Genomic DNA, 24,960 nt, shown 5'->3' with positions numbered 1-24,960 from the left:
TGTGTTTATTTGCCACATCTAAGTAAAATTCTGTTGTGGCAAAAGCTGGTGTTGGGGTTGCTTTCCTCGTTCGTGACTTCACTGTATCCTGGCGAACCCACCCCGGTACACGGCTTACAGCTTCAGCTAGCCTGTCCCTATCCACTAAAAGGAAAAGACAACTTCTTGTTCAAGGTTACAGAGTATCCAATGCATGGCTTGCCATTTAATCTGTGTTGCATCACACATGTCGGAGTACAAATTATATGAAACATGGCATGGCAATCTTTCTGTTAATTGATCTGCCTGTTGTGTCTATATCAGATCTAATTACTGTGTAGCTGTCACCTGCAGAGCATGAGACTGACAGACCCAGGGATTGTGGGATATATAGTTGCTTTCCAGGAAATGTCAGGTCTCACATTACAGACAAAGGACATGCATTAACCTGTGCAGTGACATGCCACAGACAGGGGCATATTTAACACAAGGCATTTGCCTAGGGTGGCAATTTTCAGGGGGGCAGCACCCCCCCAGGAAGAAGGGAAATATGCAGCATGGGTTTGAGGTGGGATTCGACAGAGGCTGCAGGCTGCTTGATGGTATATGCGGAGCCCAACTCTTGTTCCTGGGGATGTCCAGAGCTGTGAAAGGGGGGGGGGGGTTGGCGAATAATCAATGCACATTTTATGTAGATGAAAAACACAAGGTGCAGGTAGGAAGGTTTCTAATGCCTTTAAAGCAAAGGAAATCCAATCAGCAGGAGGGAAAACACTACTGTGTCATTGCCTTTTTATTATTCTGTAGATTTCATTCCAACAAGTGTACATCACAAAACACGCAGAATAGCTTACACTTGGTTTACTCTATAGCTCTTTTCTTTGTTGTGTTCAGTTAAACTGAAGATACAAACTTTACTGTAATCAAAAGAAGGAGTGTAATCTTGCTCCACTCCTATGTTCATGTATCCAAAAATAAAAATACAGATGCTTTTTCCAGAATTCCAGCACCAGGGAAATGTGACCTATAATGGTTTCCATTTACCCAGTGCTCTCCAGAAGCTGTTATTACATTAGTGTTAACAATAAACGTTGTTTTGAGTTTTATTGCATTCATTGAATTCAATTTGTTGTTATATTTGTAAATGAGAAAGGATGTCTAGCTGAACAAAATGGAGTAAACCAATTAAAATGATACAAAATACAACAGGAAGACAAAATAAAAATATTTTAAAAGGCCTTGAACTAAGTCTCCCCTTTTCCTGTAAATAACAGTACTTCTTTTCTCAGATAACTTTAGTTGTTGACACAAGGGTAGTGGGGTTGATTTACTAAAACTGGAGAGTGTAAAATCTGGTGTAGCTGTGCATGGTAAGCTTCTAACTTCAACTTGTTCTCATCACCTCGTCTTCAAACACCTATCCCTCCAAGCAGCAAACAATTACCCGCCAAAACCTTCACAACAGTAACCCTTCTCTTTTCTACTCTGCAACTGACCGCTTCTATGACAGAATCTCTCCCCTGTCCTGCCCTGACCTGGCCACTGCTGTCTACAGCAGTTCTCTTTTATCCACATTAGACTCACTTGCTCCTCTAACAACACGAAGTATCAGGCCCCGACCATTACAACCTTGGTAGACTGACAACACCAGAAATCTTAAGTGACGTAGTCGTGCACTGGAGCGAATGTGGCGTAAAACCAAATCACACCAAGCTTTCATCCATATAAAGCTGCTTTCTTAACATACAATTCCTCCCCCCATGCTGCAAAACAAGCCTACTTTGTCACTCTCATCAATACCTTGTCATCCAGTCCTCATCATCTCTTCTCTACTTTTAACTCTCTACTTTCTCCACCTTCACCTCCACCCAGTACCTCACTCACTGCTTACGAGATTGCAAATCATTTCAAAAACAAGATTGATGCAATTCGTAGGGGCGTCTCCACTGCACAGACATCCATTCCACTTAGCATACCTTATACTAAACCTCCCTCAACACTTTCCTCTTTTGACCTTGCTACTACTGAAAAGGTCACTAAGGTTTTCTCAGAAGCCCGTCTAACTACCTGCCCCCTGGATCCTGTCCCCTCACAACTACTACAGTCACCCTCTTCTTCTATCCTATGCTCCCTCACTCACATCTTCAATCTCTCCCTCTCTAATGGTGCCTTCCCCACCCCTCTAAAACACTCCAATACCTAAAAATCCCTCCCTGGACCCCACCAACCTGAACAACTTAAGACCCATCTCCCTGTTCCCGGTTACCTCGAAACTCTTAGAACGCTTAGTCTACAATCGCCTGAGCTCCTACCTCACTGACAACAACCTTCTTGACCAATTGTGTAAATATAGTAAGCGCTCTCAGTAATTAAGCAGCTGAACATTCAAGGAAAACGCATAAAAAGTCCCAAAGTTTATATATGTACAAAATGCAGCGCTATTGGTAAATAATGAATGATAATAATAAAACACAGTCCGATAAAAGGTGCTCCTTGATTCCCAGTGCAAATGATAGGAATGCGCACTAACCAGAAAGCGTATAAGTAATACACATGTGAATATATATCCTGAGGATTCCCCTCTCCTTTCTGGTCTGGTCTGGTCATGGAAATAGCTGGGAAAGATGAAGATCAAGCGCCCTCATGTGGTAAAGGAGTGGTCCAGCAGGTCAAAGCAGAATCAATCAAGAAAAATTCCCCCTCTCAGGAGCTGACACAGGGATCACTCGGGGCTGTGAAAGTTGAAGAAGCTCCTCACAGGAGACACAGGGAAATACTCATAGTGTAGTAGGTAACAGACTTTTATTTAAAGAAGCATAGGTGCATGAAAAACACAATAGTGCCAAGTATGAGTGAACACACTGACCCTTTAAAAATCAAGATGTCCGCCGGGCCTCCACGTGGCACCGGCGGCTTAGTGTCAACGGCGTCCTGGGCTCCATCTGACGCGTTTCGTGCGCACGCACTTCTTCAGAGGTAGAGCATGTTCTAGCGCAGTCGGGGTCCGGTTCCGTCACAATCGCCTAATCTGCTCACTTAGGCGATCTCTGAAAACCTATCTCTTCAGGGAAGCCCATCCTGCCCTCAGCTAATAATGGAATCTTCTACTCCTCCTACAAGTCCATCCCCCACAGTTACTACCTTTTGTACCACTAGCCACTCCCTCTTAGATTGAAAGCTCCAAGGAGCAGGACCCTCCTAACCCTCTTGTATTGAACTGTATTGTTGCTCTATTGTCTCCCATTATATTGTAAAGTGCTGAGCAAACTGTTGACGCTATATAAATCCTGTATTATAATAATAATAATTGTTCAATTAAGCTTTGAGAAAAAAAACATGCAAGCCGATTAGTTTCTATGCAGAGCTGCACCAGATTTTTCACTCTCCAGTTATAGTAATGTAGCACTACTCTTGTAAGGGCGGTTGTATTTGAATGGGTCCCCCTATGCTCTGCACGGCCAGGCAACACGCATTTCCCACACTTTGCACAATGGAGTCAGTTTTGTGCTTGGTTTTGTGATATTATTGAGGGGTTAAACTTGAAAAGGTTCTAGAGGTATATGGTATGCCCAAGGAACTGTAGAACGTGAGGACAGCTCCTTAGCAACTGCTTACAAAGATTCAGATTAGCACTAGTTTCTTCTTGAAGGACACTAAAGGCTCTTAGGTGTACCTCCTCAGACCCCAGATGATTCCTTCTCTTCACCCAGCTGCCTGAGGGTATCCGTGAGCAAGGGGGCCCAAGAGCTACTGTTTGAACAGTCCCAGATGAGAAGCTAGTTGGGCATTGCACTTGACCACCCTCTGCCCTTGTCAAGGTCCTACCTTTTCCCAGAGGTTATGTTACTCCATGTGCTGGCATCCATCTTGGATTTATGCTGAGCATGGTGGGAATCTTTTATGCCTTCAGGTCTCTGAGGTCCATCCCCCAGAGGGGTGTGGCTGAGTACATATATGCCTGTGATGCGCACATGCTCTTTGCACTTGTGTCTTGTGTCTTTGTCTTGCTACAGCTCTGTGTATACACTTGTGACTCTTCTGGTATCTGACTCGGCTTGTGACTAAGACCATTCTCTGTGTTTTCCTTCGATCTGACCTTCCGTTGCTGAACCCGGCCCGTGACCTGTGATTCTCTGTCTACTGTTCTGTACTGTTTTGTCCTGTTGTTGTCGACCCGGCCTGCCTGACTACGCTATTGTCATTCTTACCAGCTACACGCCATTGGCGGCGGCCATTACCGCAGCCGGGGTGTCTCGGGGGCCGCGACCTGGTTCCTGGCTGCGTCAAGTCCATCCCCACCATCAGGGGCCCTGGTGAAGGGCAGCCTGGGACTTAGACTCTGTGCCCTGAGGGACTTCGGTCTGTTGGTGGTGGTTGTTGTCAGCCAGTGCGCTACCCTGCCACTAGGCCTACCTGTCTGTTCCACAGCCCTGCCCTGACAGCCCTTATCTGCCCAGGGAGTGTAAGAGTACTCACAGTGTCCTCTCCTTTTAGCTTGGTGGGTTTGTGGCTGCCTTCAGGCCTTACAATGGGCTGGCTCCTTCCCTGCTAAACAGGCAGTCCTCTCCAGGAGACGTTGAGGCAGTCCTCTCCAGGAGATGTTGAGGCAGTAGAGATCCTTTTCTCCAGCAACCTCCCTGTATTTAAGGTCCTCTCTCTGGAGCCCCCTCCTAGCCTCCATCAATCCATCTTCCAGATGACACGGAACACTCCCCCCAGGCTCTGACACATTTGAGGGTTTCCCTAGTCACCATGCCCAGCCTTCTGCCAGGGGGTTGGCCAAGGTCCCTAAAACATGCAGATTTGGGCCTCCTCCCCTCCTTCACCCCTCTTCCAGAAAGCTTTCAGGTTTCTGGAAAGGTAGGAGGGCTTCAGAAGCCTTGATCTGTTAGAGCCTCCCATCCTGTCCTGAGGTAACCTCACTAACTCACTCCCCAGGCTGACTCATCCCCAGGCTGCCACTCAGCCTCTAACAAAAACTACCTACTGTAACTAACGTGGAGGGTGTTAAAGTAAATCAACCCCATTGTGTTTATTGTGAAGGAGGGGCCTATGCCAACAATAAGCTAACAAAATGGATGCTGCAGACTATCAGCCAAATGCTGTATTTCTTAGAAACTTGCAAATACTGTAAGTGACCCATTTATGGGAAACATGTTTTCTTTCTCTCCTTTTATCTGCTTCAATATACTTAGGTGGGTTAAACAACACTGCCTGCTGCTTCTTTGGCCAGTGCAAGACCTGCAATTTTAGCATTTGTGTTAAACAGACTATACAAATACCAGTAGGGATGCATTGCAAATAAAATGTGCCACCGGCTACCATAGCTTACATAGAACAAATAGAATAGATACTGGCTAACATAACAGTAATACAAACCTGTCTTTGTTTTACTATGCCTAGAATTGCTAAATCACATTGCTTCCTCACAGCCAAAGAAACTTGTCCTGACATTGCAGCAATGTAACTGACCCTTTCTGAAGAGGTCAGAAAAGGCATTCCCCATATTTCTCTTATGACAGGTTTACTTTTAGTTACAGGCAATTCTTTCTGAAGAATTACAAACTTGTTGAATGGGACCATGAAAAAGACCTACAACATACTAAGTTGTATTAAGCAATGAAAGTCTTTTGAAATAAAGACAGCACAGTACATTCTACTTAAACACCGCCGAAAACAGATATTGTTATAACTGATACATATAAGTCGAATTAACCACTGGTTCCTTATATCACTTGAGGACTGTGGTGATAACCTACTAGATCTGCCATTGCCATAGTCATTGCATTTCAATAGATTGCAGTAGGGAAACTTCCACCAAACTCCACCAAACCTCCACCAAATACAGTTCTCCTGGCAGCCACCTAACCCAGACTCTTCCATCGGATTGCCAGACAGAGAAGCGTGATTGGTTACTCCAGAGAACACGTTTCCACTGCTCTAGAGTCCAGTGGTGGCATGCTTTACACCACTGCATCCAACACTTTGCATTGCACTTGGTGATCTAAGGCTTGGATGCAGCTGCTCGGTCATGGAAACCTATTCCCTGAAGCTCTCTACGCACTGTTGTTGTGCTAATCTTAAGGCCACACAAAGTTTGGAGGTCTTTAGCTATTCACTGTGCAGATAGTTGGTGACTTCTGCACACTGTGCGCTTCTCCACTAACAGTTGACTGAGGAATATTTAGTAGCAAGGAAGTTCATGGATGGACTCCTGAGAGCGACCCGTTCTTTCACAAATGTTTGTAGAAGCAGCCTTTATGCCTAGGTGCTATTTTTTACACATGTGGCCATGGAGGTGATTGGAACACCTGAATCCAATGATTTGGAGGGCTGGCCCCAATACTTTTGGCAATATAGTGTATGATGCTACAGAAAATATGTAGGTTCCTAATATGTAGCTACCACTTAGACTCCCTAGCTATATTTTTATATACTTTGCAATACTGACTACTACCTCAAATAGTGTGGTCCAGAAGCCAACACATGAAACTCCCAAGTCAAGGCACGGTAGACTTAGCCTTTGAAATATATCCAAATACCTTGCTAGTAATGCAAAATTCCCTACTTGAAAAATACATATATTGAATGCTACAGCTTTAGTGTCTGACAAACTGCAGGAAAGGATTATAGCAGTGCCAATATTGTTTTGAATCCTCAAAGTACAGTACATAAGAAGACAGTGTATGATTCATTTGTTTCTACCTATTACTGAAATATTTTTAGGGTAGATTTAAGCCTGAAAGTTTATCAAAATCTAATAAGAAACTTTTCATATATTGCAGCTTACTACTCACTACGTTTGGTGGCTGCATTAGTTTTCTTTTTTTTCAGGCTTTTTACTTTATGTTTAAATGGTTATTCCTCCAGTACCACATTCAATCCTATAGGGAGAACCCATTGAAATTTATCTATGGAGAAGCAGCCTTGTCACCCTAAAACAGGAAGTCTACACATAGAACTGATGGGCTGATGGAAAAAAAAATCTTCAAAATAAAATCTGAATAAAAAAAAGACAGGGCTGATGACAATATTTGACATTTCAGTGTAGCATTATCAGATCACTACAGGAAGCTCACAGGATTTCTGGCAGGATAAGTGTGTATTTTTTTGCACTTCATGAGCAGTGTTTATTTAATTTAACAAATATTATAGCAGATTCCTACATTTTGTTGCTGTGAAAAAATAGCTGTTTGCTTCACCAGACTAATTACATACTCATGAATGGGAGGGTCTGGTTCATTATAGTGAGCAAGTGTACTTTCTGTGTTCCTTTGAGAAAAGCTGCAGTGTCTGCATCCCTTTAGACTTACTGTAATTAACCCGTAAGGAGTATCCCACAAAAAGTGAAAAACCAAAAATCCAATGTATTGCAGCTTACCAATCCTTTGGTTGCTGCATTAGTTTTCTTTTTTAAGCTCCTTCCCTCTCACCTATTGATCTGGCCAGGAACACACGTCCTGTGTTAGAGTGCCTCCACTCTGAATGAAGGAGCTCAGGAGCGCCTTTGGACAGCAGCATTGTCAGTCTGGGGAGAGGGGAGGGCTAGATGTACTAGCAGATTTAGATACACTAACACATTGAAACCAAACTCCAGCTAATATGTCATAATCAGCAGTTTTTTTTCCTTTTGGGATAAAGGTTTCACATAAATAAAAGCTGATCATTGTAAGCACTTCTGTCAGTGTTAAAGGGTTTGGCTCATCCCTGTAAGCAGGGATGCTGTTAGAAACCAAGGGGCCCCAAACAGCCAATCTGACAGGCCCCCCCAAAGAAAACAAAGTTTACCATGCTTCAGTTATGAATCACAGTGAGTGATCGGTAACAATCACTCATTGTGTTAATTCATGAAAAAAAAGGGGCTGGTAAATGTGAGGCGGGAAGCCAGCAGCACTGTGGGGGTTGTGGCACACAGGAGGGCTTGGACAGCAGGGGGAAATGTATGGTGCACAGGGAGGGTGATGGGTGCGACGGGGGGGGGGCAATTACTGGTAACGATCCCCTGTATGACTCTCTCTGCAGCAACTGAATGCCAGCGGGTGGGAGAGAAGAAGAAGCAAGATTTTTAAATGGGGGATCGCTTCCAGTAAAATTGCCCCTCCACCATGCCGATCGACCTCCCTACTTAGATCCGATTCACCCAACTGCTTGGGCCCCATACAGGAAGACTGGTGAAACCCCCTTATCCACGGCCCTGTCTGTAACTACTATATCGCCAGGAGAGTTTGTTCTTTTGAAAGAACAACAGACTTACTGGCAGGATCACAAGGTGAAAACATAAGAAAGACAGCCTGAAAAAAGAAACAAATGCAGCCATCACATCTAAGAATTGGTAAGCTGCAATATAATAATTGTTTGCTTAAGAAGTTAAATAATGCTTGAAATTCCTATTGCAGGGAATGCCTAAAATCTCACTTGTATCTTGGTGCAAACTTCTGGAAAAATCAGTGAGCCTATCACAGAAGCCAAAAATTACATTTTTGGAGGCATGCCGAGGAGGTTGCCCAATGACAGTCCTAGAAGTTGAAAAGGAAAGGTAATTATTTTAGTAACAATCAGGGGCGGACTGACTATTTGGAAACTCGGGCACTGCCCTAGGGCCCGGGGTCAGTAGGGGGCCCCATGAGATGCCCCTGGTACCTTTTTCATAGGCTTTTTTGAGTTTGGGCAAGGACACAGGGGCCCCATGATCCCCTATTGCCCGGGGGCCCCATGAGTTGTCAGTCCGCCCTTGGTAATAATATATTATAAAATGGCTTGTGTAGCACTTTTATAGGCTATATTAATTGTATTTATTTGCAATATATTTTTTCTACTAAAGTATAGTTACTCTTTAAGTACTCATTTTAAAGTGAAGCCTGGGGTAGAGGAACCATGATCTCTAGCTCATTTGTTAGCAAAAGATGCACTGGGCTGGTTTCACTGGGAACCCTGTAGAGCTTGAGGAAGGATGGATGTGAGTGTGATAGGAACCTGTTTTGTAAACTGCTGCCATTCCAGAAAGGGACATTACCTGGAGCACATGACTTTACAACTTTGTTCAAGACATGAAATAAATAAGGCTCAGTTGAGCAGACGTTTTTGTTTAAGAAAATGGATTTTGTGCCTCTCCTATGAGCCTAGTCCCCACAAAGCAAATAACAAATGTTCATTGTTGGGCTTCATTCACATTGACATTTAGCTTTTTCAAAAGCCATCTGGTAAGGATAGACAAGTCGTATGCCTCCCAGATCACGTTACTGCATTTAGAGGTTCCTGATGTGCCTAGCCGCATTTTCATGCATTTACAGTTTGTAATCAGACACTGGATGTGCAAAATTCTAATTTTCTATGCAGCTAAACTCACCTAAAGCCAGGTAAACATTCAGTGTGAATGGCACCATTGAAAAATCATTATGTGTTTCTTAGTGTGTTCAAATGTCCTCTAAATGCATATAAATGCAGGTTTAACAGTGCCAGGGTGCATAAGACCTTAGAGTTTACAATCACCTTAATTAATGCAGAAAAGCACTAAATATGATGGAAAGCCCTAAATATAATTTCTAATTAACTGGACAGAATAGGAAACTACCAGAAATGTTTGTGTCAAATTATTGTTATTTGCATGGTGCAGATTCAGATGGGAAACTAAAAGTGTTACTAAACCCACAACAGTAAAATCAGTCTGTATATGCAGTAAAGCATGCTTGTTATACTCACTGTGGAACCTAAGGGGCAGGGGCGGACTGACAACTCATGGGGCCCCCAGGCAATAGGGGATCATGGGGCCCCTGTGTCCATGCCCAAACTCAAAAAAGCCTATGAAAAAGGTACCAGGGGCATCTCATGGGGTCCCCTACTGACCCCAGGCCCTCGAGCAGTGCCTGAGTTTCCAAATGGTCAGTCCGCCCCTGCTAAGGGGTTAATCCTCTGCATTGTGTAAAAAAAGCTGTTTGATTCTGTCTTCTCTGATCCTGCCCTTATTCCAGTGTCCCCCTCTTATCTCCTGATAAGACATATGTGCAGAGTCACTCTGCACATGCTCAGTTTGGTGTGTATTGCTAGAGAGGTTTTTTTTTTTCCTTGGGAGAGTGCGTGTGATCAGCACAGTGCCAATCAACACTGTCCAGACAGAGGTCAGGGGTTTTTGCATTCTCCTAGAACAGAAAGAAAACTCCTCCTACAAGCTTTAACCAGTACTCTGCTGGACACTGATAGAAGTCACAAGACTGCTCTAACTGCTGATGAGAAAAGGTATTTAGTAGTTTATATTTACTAAAATAATAACATTTCCATGTTCTGCGTACTGTAGGAGACCAGATATAGTGAATACAGGGTCCTGGGTTTAGTAAAACTTTAACATAGTACATACCATTTGTTTTCGGTTTTCTACTAGATGAATTCCAATAATACCTAGAAAAGATCCAAAGCCGAGCTGAGAAAGAAAAAAAAGAAAATTGGAAATCTGAAAAATATAATAGTTACATATTACATATTTGTCACAAATGTCATTATACTTTTTGGCATTTACCGTAAATAGCCACATCCATGCTCATGTCAATGATTGGCCTAAACTCACAAATAGGGATGCACTGAAATTTTGGTGGCCGAAAAGTTTCGGCAGATATGAAAAAAAGCACTGATACAGGTGCTGAAAAAACCCCGCCCCATCACCGCCGGCCGGCACTCAGTAGTTCTCAGCCTTACCTGAGAAACCATCGAATGATCTCAGCACTGAGCATAGAGATTAGTGAAGGAAAGATGGCCTCCACTCATCTCTATGCCCTTGGAGGACCGGAGTGATGTCACTTCCGTTTCCGGCCATTTTTTTCTTTTTTTTTTAAGCACTAGATCACTGCTTTTTTTTATCCAATGCTTTACATTGCAGAGGAGAGATGTGGGGTCTTATTGACCCCATATCTCTACATAAAGAGGACCAGTTACTAATTATTTCTATCACAAGAGATGCATGCATTTCTTGTAATAAGAATAAAAGTGATTACAATTTTAAAGGGACAACCCCCCCCCAAAAACATTAAATAAATTTAAAAAAAAAGTTTAAAGTGCCCCCGTGCCCCCCCATGGTCGCACGTAGTGGTGAGGTATCGCCATGAATGTCAGAGCAAGAGCAATAATTCTCGCACTAGACCTCATCTGTAACTTTACACTGCTAACCTGTAGACATTTTTAAAGCATCACCCATGGAGATTCTTAAGTATTGCAGTTTCACGCCATTCCACAAGCGTACGCAATTTTAAAGCGTGACATGTTGGTTATCTATTTACTCACCCTATTATCCTCTTTCATATTTTACAAAAAAATTGGGGTATATATTTTTTTTTTGTTTTTTTTTTAATGAAAGTGTATTTTTTTCCCAAAAATATATATTCATTTTTAAAAACTGCGATTTCGTTTTCGTTTTTCGGACAAGTGCATTTTGAATTTTCGTTTTCAGTTTCGGCAGCAGAATTTTCATTTCAGTGCACCACTACTCACAAATGTCTCAATTTTTGATAATTTCTAAGTGCTAATTTTGTGTACACCTACTGTATAAGTACACAATTTTAATGTATGGCTAGAATCACATTTAAAGTGTATGTTGTAATCATACGATGAAATCTCTATGTTCTATGGCGGTATGTGGTAGGTGTAGCTATAGCCATAGCAGTTCATGTGATGTTTGTTAGGACCAGACGTGTGTGTGTGTAGGGGTTTGGTAGCACGGCGTGGCTACAAAGTGATTTATGCAAACAATAGCAAAAAATGGAAAAAGTAGAAAATGGATAAATTGACAAATAAGATAAAATGAATGTGTAAAAATATTTTGGGAAACTCTATGCAGTTGCTTTATAGAAGAATAGCCTTTGAAATGGAAATTTGAGAGGCAGATGACCCTTTAATGGTTATAGGGCCCGTACAAAGTTGCTTGGACAAGAATTGAAAGGCAATCTCTTTAATAGGAATGTATTCAGCAATAATGTCATGCTTTTCATATTACAGTAGGGAAGGATTAGAATCTCTGTGAAATTTTACTGCTGTCTATTTTATGTTGTGGAGATTCCCCTCACGGTTTCTGTGGCCACATAAGTAGTAAGTGAGAGGTGACCCCATCAATGGGGACAGAGACAGCACTAAAAAGATAAAGAAGTTCTAACCTCCTTTGTGCTATCATACACTGAAAGAATCGTCTGTATATGAAAGACAGACCGATGTATTAACTAAACTTTCTGCACCATTACGATGGCATAGGAAACCATCAGAAGTGGTGTATGCCACATTAACTAAAGCCTAGTACACACGATCAGAAAATCGTATGAAAAATACTGCATTCGAAGCAATCATACGATAACCTGATCATTAGTACACAGTTTTCATACGAAATTATTCGAATGGACAAGCACGGACATTTTTCTCATACGATACCATATCATACGATTTTCATTTAATCAGTACAGTTTTCTTCCAAAAATACAATACAAATACATTACATCACTTTCTAATTTTTATTCTGTCGTACAAGAATTTTCATAACTTTAGTAACCTCTTCGCTTATGATATCAGACTAGCATACAAAAAATAAACCAGATGATAATTCGTCTGATGTTGTCATCTTGTGTATGGGGCTTAACACCTTCCCGCCTGCCTATAGCAGATTGACAGCCAGGCAGGACACTTGCCGTTGTGACTTTTTTATTTATTTTTTGATTTCAGGTACTTATATAGCACCATCAATTTACGCAGCGCTTTACATATATATTGTACATTCACATCAGTCCCTAACCCTCAAGGGGTGTACAATCTAAGGTCCCTAACTCATATTCATACATACACATACTAGGGATAATTTAGACAGGATCCAATTAACCTACCAGCATGTCTTTGGAGTGTGGGAGGAAACTGGAGTACCCAGAGGAAACCCACACAGGCACAGGGAGAACATGCAAACTCCAGGCAGGTGGTGCCATGGCTGGGATTCGAACCAATGACCCTAGTACTGCCAGGCGGAAGTGCTAATCATTTAGTCATATGATGTCCAGTCAAAATGAGCCACTCACGCGGCCACGGGACACAACCGATGACATATCACTACATCAGCCCGTTGCCAGTGTCATGTGACCGCTGTGACCAATCACAGCATATCACATGTTGATTGTATACAATGGATGGCTTCATGTCATGCCATTCATTGTATACAATTGCATTCACATGATACAGACAAGGCCAATCACAGCCCATCTGTATCATGTGATCAGCTTTGCCCAATCACAGCTAATCACAACAAAAAACTAAATGAATCAGTTTCATTCAGTATCAATTATTGCAAATATCAATTAAATACATTGGTATTAGCAATCGTAATGTGTTAAGAAAAAAAAAATCCTGATCACTTGCCCAGAGTAGTTCACTGTTACTATGGTAACATTGTATTGCTTTGGTCACAGTGTGCGGAAAAACAGCATAGTAAAAAAAAAAATAAAAAATGTAATAATAAAAAAAAAATAATAGAAACATTTGAAAAAAATACAAATTCAATTATTATTATTATTTTCACCAAAGAAATGTAGCAGAATACATTTTGACCTAAATTTATGAAGAAATTTTATTTATTTGCAAAATTTTATAACAGAAACGAAGAAAAATGAGTTTTATTTTCAAGTTTCAAGTGTTTTTTGTTTTATTTAGCAAAAAATAAAAAACTCAGTTGTGATTAAATATGACCAAAAGAAAGCTCTATTTGTGTGAAAAAAATTATAAAAATTTCATATGGGTACAGTGTTGCATGACCGCGCAAGTGTCATTCAAAGTGCGACAGCGCTGAAAGCTGAAAATTGGCCTGGGCAGGAAGGGAGTATAAGTGCCCGGTATTGAAGTGGTTAAGTAGATAGATCTGTTTAGGATCTATCTGTGCCACCCACACCAATTTCTAGTGCACAGTGAAGAAAAAGCAACTAATTGACAAGGGAATGCAGCAGTTTTCCATATAGAAAACTGCTGCAGAACCCCCCCTCCCCCTGGTGTGGCCTTATCATGGAGGGTGTGCGCTGTCAGAAGACAGAAGCATGGGCTGCAGGGTTGGCAACTCTGCATGCAGCTCAAGCTCTCTTGTCCTCTGTGCTGTGCTTATCACAGCTATGGCAGCAGAGAACGGATTTCTCCTAATTAGCAAAGTGGCATACACCCCTTTTGTTAAACAGGAGCAGCATCTGCTCCATTTTTTGTATTTAGAAGAGTGGTTCAAGCACTGTGCTTGCAACACTCTTTGTTAATTTCCCCCATTATGCCTATATCTTTCAGACAGTTTAAAACATATGAAAAGAAACAGTATATGTGAAGCAGCTGAATTTATAACATGAAACTGGGAGGTAGAACTTACAATGATCCCTGGATAGTAGCCTCCAACTGTTATGTTCTCTGTCCTTGTGGTTGCAGCAAGGCCGATTACCAGTATAAAAATTGATACTGCAAGAAGTGCGATGGTAAACCACAGGGAAGTCTTCTTTCTTTTAGCAAAGTGGCCTAAAATTTAATTTGGAGTTGGAATTACAGTCCACTTTTAAAAATCAAAAGATACAAATACATATCCACTTTATGACAAGATGTATTCAATAAGGCAATAAACAATATTAACTAATCAGAAATCATCCTTCACTGAACTGACTGCAGTAAATTGACATTTTGTTGGCTGAGCACATTATTTTTACTATATAATCTTTCTTTTAAATTGTATCAATGCCCACAATAAAAGAAGGACATACAGGGGTTAGACGAAAAAATGAAAACAATACAGGATTTGCAGATGTGAAAGTGACAACATGTTTCACATTGAAAGTGGAAGTGATGTAACATTCTTTTTTTTCCGCTGTGTGATGACACACCTATGGTGGACTCAGAAAAAAGAAAAACTGTTAAGTTCATGCTAGTGGAGGACTGCATCATCTACAAGGGTTGGACAAGAGAAATGGAAAAACTACATTATTTGCAGGTGTGAAAGTGACATATTTCACATTTAAAGCGGAAGTGATATACTATTCTTTTGCTTCCGCTTTGTGATGAAACACCTAGCTAACACGTGAGAAGCCTTACATTTGTCATTCACTGCGTGTGCTGCTAGTAATACAGAGTCATGTCAGAGCTTAAAGAGCTTCGCAGAGGGCAAATTGTTGCTGCACACTTAGCTGGTGCCTCTATGACTGAAGTTGTTAATTATTCGCCGTGTCGCAAGGTACCGTATCAAAGGTTGTGATGGCATATAGAGTTTCCAGGAAAGTGTTGTCTCACAAGCATAAGTGTGGTTGACATGACAAGAGAGACAAAAGTTCATTGCACAGGATTGTGCCTGCAAAAGTGACTGCAGATTTCAATCCCATTCCCTTGAGGACTGAGATTGAACTCTGCAGTCACGTTTGCAGCAGTTGTTTTCTTATTCCAGATCTTAATCCTGCGCAATGTCCTTTTGTCTCTTACAGTCTGTTGACCATGTTGACCACACTTATGTTTATTAGATGACACCAGAAGCTGTATATGCCGTCATAACCTTAACCATAACGTTCTGGCCAGCTCAGTGGATTGCTTTAAAAAAGGCCTGGATTCTTTCTTGGATACACAGAATATAACTGGATACTAACATTTATAAGTAAAGTTGATCCAGGGAATATCGGATTGCCTCTCGGGGGATCAGGAAGGAATTTTTTCCCCTGCAGGAGAAAATTGGATCATGCTTTGCTGGGTTTTTTTTTGCCTTCCTCTGGATCAACTGTGGGTGTAGGATTGTAACTTCTTTTTTTTTTTAATGGTAGAACTGGGTGGTCTTTTGTCTTTTTTTCAGCCAGATTAACTATGTAACTATGTATGTAACCTTTGATACTGTACCTCGCACCACAGCAAATAAAATGGCAACTTCAGTCACAGAGGTGCCACCTAAGCCGGCACCAACAATTTTCCCTCTTTGAAGCTCAGTAAGCTCTGACAGAGCATGCAGTGAATGACAAAAGTGAAGCTTCCCACCTGTTAGCTAGGTGTCTCATCACACAGCAGAAGCAAAAGAATGTTATATCACTTCCGCTTTCAATACAAAATGTGTCACTTTCACACCTGCAAATCATGTAGTGTTTCCATTTTTATGTCCAACCCCTGTAGATGTTGAAGTCTGCTACTAGCATGAACTCAACAGTTGTTCTTTTTTCTAAATCCCCATGTAACATATTTTAATTACTTGTTGATCCTTCCAATAGATACAGTCTTTTTCCATTTCCTGCCATAGGGTGACAGTGCAGTAAAATTGCACAGCAGTGTTGCCACCCTGTAGATACAGTACTCTGAGATGGACACCTAGGGGGTTATTTACTAAAGCTGGAGAGTGCAAAATCTCATGCAACTCTGTATAGGATCCAATCAGCTTCCAATCAGCCAAAGCCTCGTTGAACAAGCTGACGTTAGAAGCTGAGTGGCTACAATGCACAGCTGCACCAGATTCTGTGTGCACCAGTTTTAGTAAATCCCCCCTATAGTTTTAAATTGACTTTAGATAAGGAAGAAACAAATTAAAGCCCAGCTACAGCTAACATTTCTAAGCAATTGCAGCAACAATTGTTTTCTTTTAGAAAACAATATTTAAAACATAGAATAAAAACTGATAATTTTAATCACCCCCCTGAGTGTTAAATGATTTGTCCCAATCCTGTAACTTTTACTGGACAGCTTGCCTGGTAAATATAGTAAAAAAAATTTCTCTACTGACAGGATCAGCATGTAATAAAACTATGTTACAGGTTTTATGACATGATGATGTATGCCAATAGTTCCTCTTTCAAGCCTAGGTTGCTAATTACCAGTTATAGTTTTCCTGAACTTTCAGTCTTTCAGTGCCAGTGTTTCATTTAGAGACCAGTTGTTTTTTTTCATATAGCCCCTTTCATTTCTTTCTATTTGGGAGTTTGACAATAAAGGCAAGAATCTGATTCACTGTGGGCAACACACCATGTTTGTCATTTACAATGTGGCTAGTATATAACAATACATTTCAGAACAATGCAGTGCAATGCATTATATTTAACAAATTAGACATTTGACCCAACGTGGTCCCTGAACGAACTACTTCTTTCTGATGCACTTCTACAGACACTTGTTCACTCACACATTCTAGATCAGGGGTAGGCAACCTTTGAGAGGTGGAGATCTACCTGGACAACATTGAAGAGATCAAAGATCACTGGGGAGCAGCACCCTTTTTTAAAAAAATTAACTAGCGTAAACCCCCCAGTAAAAAGCATAGACGGCTTGAAAAAAACTTTCAAATTAGAAAAATCTAATAAAACTAATGTCACTGTAAAAATATAAATTTAGCCTACCTATATATAAGCTTCTTGGACATGCTTGCTCCTTTATTACAGAATGCATTTAACAACCTCTGTAACCTCTCTTAGCAAGATTACAGTGATTCCCAAACATAACACAGATGAAATAAACTGGTCCAATTTTATACCTATTTCTCTATTAAATGTCGACCTAAAACTCTTTGCTACCATTGTGGCAAAGAAGGTTAAATCAAGGTACAAGGGAACTCATTCATCAAGACCAAGTCGGCTTTCTGCTAATCAGTCAAGCCAGCGACAACATTCACAAACTGGCTTTTCCTATTGAAGCTTCCAAGCGCAGAAATATTACACTCATGCTTCTATCATTGGATATTCTAAAAGTATTTGATCCTGTGTCATGACCATGTCTCTTCTATACCCTAGAAAAATGGGGTTTTCGCCAGTATTAAATCTTCCTCATGCTCAATCTTATGAGGCACTAAACATGGGATTAGTCACTCTAGCTATTAAGCCTCTAGCCCAGGGGTCTCCAAACTTTCTAAACAAAGGGCCGGTTTTCTTCAGCCTTTAGGAGGGCTGGAATGGCCAGTGGGAGTAGAAAATGTCCCAGCGTCAGTAGGAGAAAAAAAAATGTCATAGTGCTTGTAGTCAGTGCAAGGAGGAATAGTGTCCAGTCATTGGTATTATTTGAAGGAACAGTGCCCCATCATTGGTATTAGTGGAAGGAATATTGCCCCATCATTGGTATTAGCGGGAGGAATAGTGCCCCATCATTGGTGTCAGTGGGATGAATAGTGCCCCATGATTGGTAACAGTGGGAGGAATAGTGCCCCATCATTGGTGACAGTGGGATGAATAGTGCTCCATCACTGGTGTCAGGGGGAGGAATAGTGCCCCATCATTGGTGACAGCGGGAGAAATAGTGCCCCATCATTGGTGACAGTGGGAGGAATAGTGCTCCATCACTGGTGTCAAGGGGAGGAATAGTGCCCCATCATTGGTGACAGTGGGAGAAATAGTGCCCCACCATTGGTGTCAGTGGAAGGAATAGTGCTCCATCATTGGTGTCAGTAGGAGGAATAGTGCCCCATTACTAGTGTCAGTGGGATGAATAGTGCCCCATCATTGGTATCAGATGAAGGAAGAGTGCCCCATCCTTGGTATTAGTTGGAGGAATAGTGTCCCATCCTTTGTATTAGTTGGAGGAATAGTACCTAATTGTTTATATTAGTGGGAGGAATTGTGCCCCACTATTGGTGTCAGTGGAAGGAAAAATGCCCCATAATTGGTGCCAGTGGAAGAAATGGAATAGTAAATGGAATAGTACTCCGAGGGCCTGATAGAGACAAGCAAAGGGCTGCATTCTGCCCACAGGCCGCAATTTGGAGACCACTGCTCTAGCCCAACTAATCGTGGAGTCCCCAGAAATTTCCAAGATAAGAAAAGCTGAAGACCACTATAAACTCAATCTCTTTGCAGATTATGTAATTCTTAGGAAAATGCAGGAGGTGCAAGGGGATGCACTATAGCTCTACAAGGAAGCATTAAAACGTGATTGCTACATCAGACTGGGAGTCAGAGCACCCAGGCTACAGAATAATAGATCTAAAGGTGTATGCAGGCATTTTAAGCTTGCAATGTAGTGTTTGAAGGGTACCTCCACTTTTGTGGAAAAAAATATAGCAAAAAAAAAAAAAGAACAAAAATAAATAAATAAATAAATAAATAAATATATATATATATATATATATATATATAGGATATACAGTACAATTGCTTCACACGCTATATTGTAATTTAATGTTATTAAAATTACCTTTCCTTTTCAATCTGCAGCGCTGAAATTTTCTGTAACAATCAATGCAATATGGCGACCTGGAGGTGCCCTGTACACTGCTGGCACACCAAGAGATACCAGCCCCTCCCATTCAGATTCACTCTCCATATTCTGAGGTAAAACTATTTCTTCAGAATAACAAAAGGTAGGCTGCAAAATGTGTTGAAATCCCTGCAATGCAAATCGACCACCCAGAGGGGATTGCATTTTTCCTCAACAAAAGTAGAGTTACTCTTTAAGCATTTCAGTACCACTTGGCAGGCTTACTTAAAATGAAATGTTAAATGTTTAAATGAATGTTAAACAGACAAAACCTTGTGTGCTTGGTGCCTTTGGGGCATATTTATGAAGCGGTGAATGTGACATTAACTGTAGGTGAATCAATCACTGTAATTCAAAGGATGCACCCAAAATATTCACCTGCAGTAACTGTTTACTAGATATCACATGCACTGGTTTATAAATATCCCTTTACATGACAATTACATTACAGCAAAAATAAATGCACTAAAGTGATTTTTTTTTAAAAGGGAATAAACACATGTTAGTAGCATACTGTACATTCTGTAAAAATCTGACAATGTCATAAACGTTTGCTACTGCATAGGTATGAAAGTAAATGTATCTACACATGGAGAGATTAACTTAAATGATTCATAAATAGCAAGAATAATTATTCAGGATAAAAGGCAAAAAATGTTTTCAAAAGGTTTAAAAGGATTACCAGACACTCAAATGGTCTTTTAAAGAATACATGTAAGGGCTTGATATTAATCTACAGTATATAAGAAAAGATACCGTGTCAATGTGCATGATGACAGAACTCCTTCTGGGGTAACTTCTACTACAGGTAAAAATGTACCAACCACTGTAATGGGCAAAACTAAATATAACTTACATTTTGCTTCGTCTCCAAGCAACTGGATTGTGCAGGGGACAATAGCAATGATCATATATGGATCACAAACAAACAGCAATGTAGCCCTTATAGGATCACATCTTCTGTAACCCCCCATATGTTATGCAGGCAAATATTTTTCCCCCAAAAAACCCATAAACATACACCCTGATTATCTTCTGACTAGGTTAGAAATGCCCCATTGCAGGGGTGGACTGACAACTCATGGTGCCCCCAGGCAATAGGGGATCATGGGGCCCCTGTGTCCTTGCCCAAACTTAAAAAAGCCTATGAAAAAGGTACCAGGGGCGTCTCATGGGGCCCCCTACTGACCCTGGGCCCTGGGGCAGTGCCCGAGTTTCCAAATGGTCAGTCCGCCCCTGGCCCATTGTATACATGAATATAACTGAAATAATACTTGGGTAACTGGTAACTACATCCTTACATTACTGAGGCAAATTGCATACTTTGGGAGTTATAGTTCCTCTAAATAATGTCAAGCATATAAGCCAATATTAATAAAATCAAAAGGAGTTGCACAAGATATTAATTTAACAAGACAAGAGTAAAGTCATTTTTTACAGTAGCAGGTTGCAGACATGTCAACACTCAGTGATTTGTTGGATCAATGAGAACAGAGGCTTCAGATGAGATTCTCTAATTAAATCACAACTGCACATTTCTAGACAGATGATAATGACTGATTGGCAGATCCTGCTTAATAAAAGTCCTTATGTTCAAAAACTTTTGTTTTAGCAATGTAAGATAAATAAAAAGTTATGCATGCTATTAGGAAAAGTTTATCATTCATTAAATACAGATTTCTTTTTGTTGTACATAACCACCTATTGGTTAGCGCATACAAATATTTGTATTCATTTAATTTTAATCTTACCTACTAATGTAAGGATAGAAATAGTTTTGTGATTTCAACAGTTCAAACAATGCTTTGAATTGTAATTATATTTGAGAGAAATACCTAGCTCAAAGTTAATGAACAGATTAAACTTTGTTAAAGATAGCTTTCTATTTATGAGAAAAAGTAAACTGATTCACAAATGTTTTAAAGTTTAACTAAAGGTAAAACTTTTTTTTTAGTTTTGGATGAGAGTGGAGAGGGTTTAGAACACCGGTCAGTTTGTATTGTTTTTTGTGCCCTCGTTAAGGAGATTCATCTTCTCAAATTTTGGGTGGTCCCCAAAAAAGTAACAGAGGGGAAATTTTCCAATGGGGACACTAGTTCTGGTGACCTGGGGGCCCCAAAGAATTGCCTTAATTTGCAGGAATTTCTTCTCCCTTCCTGTTAGACTATGGGACAGAAAGTGAAGTGAAATCTCTGCAAAAGGACACAGATGGCGAAAAAAAATCTTATGGGTTATAACCCTCACTTGCTGTATCCAAAACGAAAAAAAAATGTTGCCTATAGTTCTAATTTAAGTAACCTCTGTGTACTGAAAAATATCAACATTACTGGTAATGTATTAGTGAGTAACAAAATAGATATTCATCTAAATTTTGTGATATTAGTCAGTGCTGTATTGTATTGTAAAATAATATAAAGCCATGTTTCCATTTCTTAATTTTTTGGGGACTTTAAGACATTCTTAACACACATCATTAAATTCTAAAAAAAAAATGGATCAAATTGTTTATTTGATTGCTATCCTTCCATCTTTTTTTAAATAGATCAAAATTATGTCTCTATTCAAAAATTCTTAAGTTTCGTAACCTCTTAAGCCTTCTGGATATCCCTGGTATTTTAAATATTGTGAAAGCTGGGCTTATCGAATTGCTTAAACTTTGGTCCAGTTGGGTTATTAGATGATACATTTGAAGAATTCTGACCAGTTTAGAAACTATTTTAAAATGAGATACCTTACATAGTTATTCTGGCTGAAAAAAGACAAAAGTCCATCCAGCTCAATTATAAAATCATTATCTAACCATTGAAAATCTTTATCTAAAGGGATTGATTTACTATAGGCAAAGAGGTTAACTTTGCATGGGAATCTTTTTTTTATAGCTTAGTGAATGAGGTGAAGCTTTGGTGACGTCCACCCTCCAATCATATGCAAGCAATGCATGCATGTGATTGGGTATTCTTTCCAAAGTGAATTCCCCACATTCAGTAAGATAAGGGAAATTTCTCTTTCAAAGTGAGCAGCCTCCTCAAAGCAATAATGTTTTCGTTTATTTTGCAAATGTTCTGTAACTATTGCACGTGTATAATCAAACTGGCAATGACCAGTTTGACGTCACCAGAGTTGAAGCTCTGATGACATCCACCCTCCAATCATGTGCAAGCAATACATGCATGCTTCCTTGCATGCGATTGGGTATTCTTTCCAATGTGAATTCAACACATTCATTAAGATAAGGGAAAATTATCTTGCAAAGTGAAAAGCCTCTTCAAAGCAATAATGTTTAAATTTATTTTGCAAATGTTCAGTAACTATTGCATGTGTATATTCAAACTGGAAATGACCATTTTACCACTCAACTTGGATTAGTCACTACTGCAGGACAAAGATGATGTGCAAAGTGTCATGGTCTGTAGTACTAATTACATTTCACTTTATAGGAATTAGGCATTTACGAGATAAATTATTTAAATGGCTTTTGAACTTCTCCACTTTACACAGAGATCACTGTCTTTTATAATAGGCCCTATTATATCCTCGGTTAGTGTGGATCCCACATTATGAACAGGAAATATACAGTTAAAGACTAGAATGGCACACAACTGTATTATAACTATAAATTTAAGAAAAGGTCTGTCTGATGGATAATGAATTTTACCAGCTTTTTAAAATCTAGTTTTATATGATAATAAGCCATAGCAGAGTATAAAATGTAGCAGGACTTTCCAAACCCAGTCATTAAAGAATTTGTAACATGTAGAATGTGTATTTGTGGTGCCTGTAAATGATAGGGTGAAGTAACTGTATAGCAGGAACACTAGTGCTACTATTGAGTGCTAAATAAATCATTTATGGACTATCTGATCACGGGGTTTGGATGGCAGTGTTCTCTATATCAAGCAAGAAGTCCTATTTATTTTCCTAGCTCACAAGTTAGAAAAGTCTAACCTACACTGTGTCAAGGATCCCATAAAAGGCCTTTGCTGTTCCTAAAAAAACTATGAGTGTAGGAAAGCATGCTAACATTTGATCGATATTCATGAAGTCATAACAAAATATAATTAAATAACACACATTTTAATTTTATAAATATACAACAGAAAAATCAATATGTCATGGTTGACTATCTGTCAATAAATCCTAATCACATATTCACAGCTAAAGTCTGGACTGCAAGGTTTATAGATTGGATTTAAACATGTTTCTGTGTTTGTGATGTTTATGGTACACTTACTAGTGAATGTTGTACAACAATGATCATACAAGCGGGTACAACACATTATTGCAGGAGGAACAATTATTTTTTACTAAACATTCAATTGTCACCATTGGATGTCTCTGTTACAGTTTAAGCATCCTGTAAATGAATACATTTTACTGCTGAAAACACCTAAAGTCTAGAAATACACCATTATCTTTCATTTCTAAAGCATTATGTTCAACTACATCAAACTTAAGTAAAATGTTCACAGTTACACTAAGAAAAGGAGAATATAGTAGAGAAATGTTTTCAAAGCCATACAATCTGCACAGAAAAAGTAACATATTCAAACTGCATCAGTAGGAGACCATGGATAAAATTTACCTGTGGCATCAATTGCAGCCGTAGAAGCCGAGACTGGCTGCATCTTGCCAGAGATATACACTGATCACATTAACATCAGCTTTCAGTGTTCCTCTTCTATCTGTCCCTCCTAGACTACAGCTCAACCAGTCCTGCACAATTCACAGACACAGCCTGCCATTGGATTATGTTGCCTCTCTCAATGTGACCTGCTGGGCAGACAGGTGTGATATGTTACTGAGAGTGATGCTGGCTTCTTCTATTACTGTCCTACTTAACCATACAGCTTCCTCTCCACTTCAATTCTTTACATTTAAAATGCTCTTGAGCTACAGAATGCTTGATTGCAGATTTCAAATCATGAACACAATAAACAGGTTTCTGACTGTATCCTGTAGAATTAAACAAAGGCAAGTATTGCTATAGACCTTATAATTATATTAGAGTTATCACCTTATACTGTATTGCCATCTCTCATGCAGAAATCAATTCACTAAACTGTCGGAGTTATTTTAATTGCATTACTAATTTTGATTAAAGAACAAAAAATCTCATATATCCTCTTTAGATATCATATAGTTGTGACATTAGTTTAATTGTACAAAATAGTTCTTTCAACTGGTGTGATCTGGCACCATTTAAAAGTCAGTGCAATGTGAATGGTTTTATAATGGAATTAAATGCTTTTTAAGGATAAAGCACTATTTTAAGTTTTTATTTCTATGATACGGAGTGGTGATTGTGAAGGAGGGGAGCGGAGCTGTGTGTATTGATCGAAACTAATAACCAGCATCTACAGTGTCCAAGAAGGGGCAAAAAGCGTTATATGACCGAGCAGTGATGTGAGGTCATATATTTAAAGTGAGGACATCTGGTGGTGGTGTGATCACTGTGTGGTGCAGGATCAAATACAGAAGGTGGCTTGAATTAGAAAAAGTATTATCTTGTGGTTATCATGAACTATATGTTGGATTTCACCAGTATCACTTTATATTGAGTTAATATTTATTATTATTATTTATTATTCATTCTCAATTTGATATATATGAATTAAACATAATAATTTTTATTGGCAACTATGTATTTTTAATTTATTATTATGAATTTTTATAAATGTATTAGTACACTTTGTTACATAAATCTGGGTTTATTGCGGAATGGTACGAGATTCGCATTGGGTGCATGGCAGCTTGTTTTTTATGTTTTTTCTTGATATAATTTGGCTTTGTACACTATTAGTAAGGGAG

The 24,960-nt window shown here is 39.7% G+C and overlaps 1 protein-coding gene across 1 annotated transcript in view; it reads right to left on the bottom strand.

The window, feature by feature from the left end:
• Window positions 1-24,076, bottom strand: part of TMEM255B (transmembrane protein 255B) — a 68,633-nt gene extending 44,557 nt beyond the window's left edge. The window contains exons 1-3 of the mRNA XM_089688093.1: window positions 23,735-24,076; window positions 14,333-14,475; window positions 10,331-10,393 (exon numbers count right to left, since the gene is read on the bottom strand). Coding sequence (XP_089544219.1) covers window positions 10,331-10,393; window positions 14,333-14,475; window positions 23,735-23,777 — 249 coding nt within the window. The 5' untranslated portion in view covers window positions 23,778-24,076. The remainder of the gene's footprint in view (window positions 1-10,330; window positions 10,394-14,332; window positions 14,476-23,734) is intronic.
• Window positions 24,077-24,960: the final 884 nt, after the last annotated feature.

Source organism: Staurois parvus, unplaced genomic scaffold (genome assembly GCF_062004578.1).
Source record: "Staurois parvus isolate SC_StPar_1 unplaced genomic scaffold, SC_StPar_1.0 ptg000446l, whole genome shotgun sequence".
In the NCBI taxonomy this organism is placed as follows: Eukaryota; Metazoa; Chordata; class Amphibia; order Anura; family Ranidae; genus Staurois; species Staurois parvus.
The sequence above is the reverse complement of the archived record's forward strand: the minus strand, read 5'-3'. Positions and strand labels throughout refer to the sequence as shown.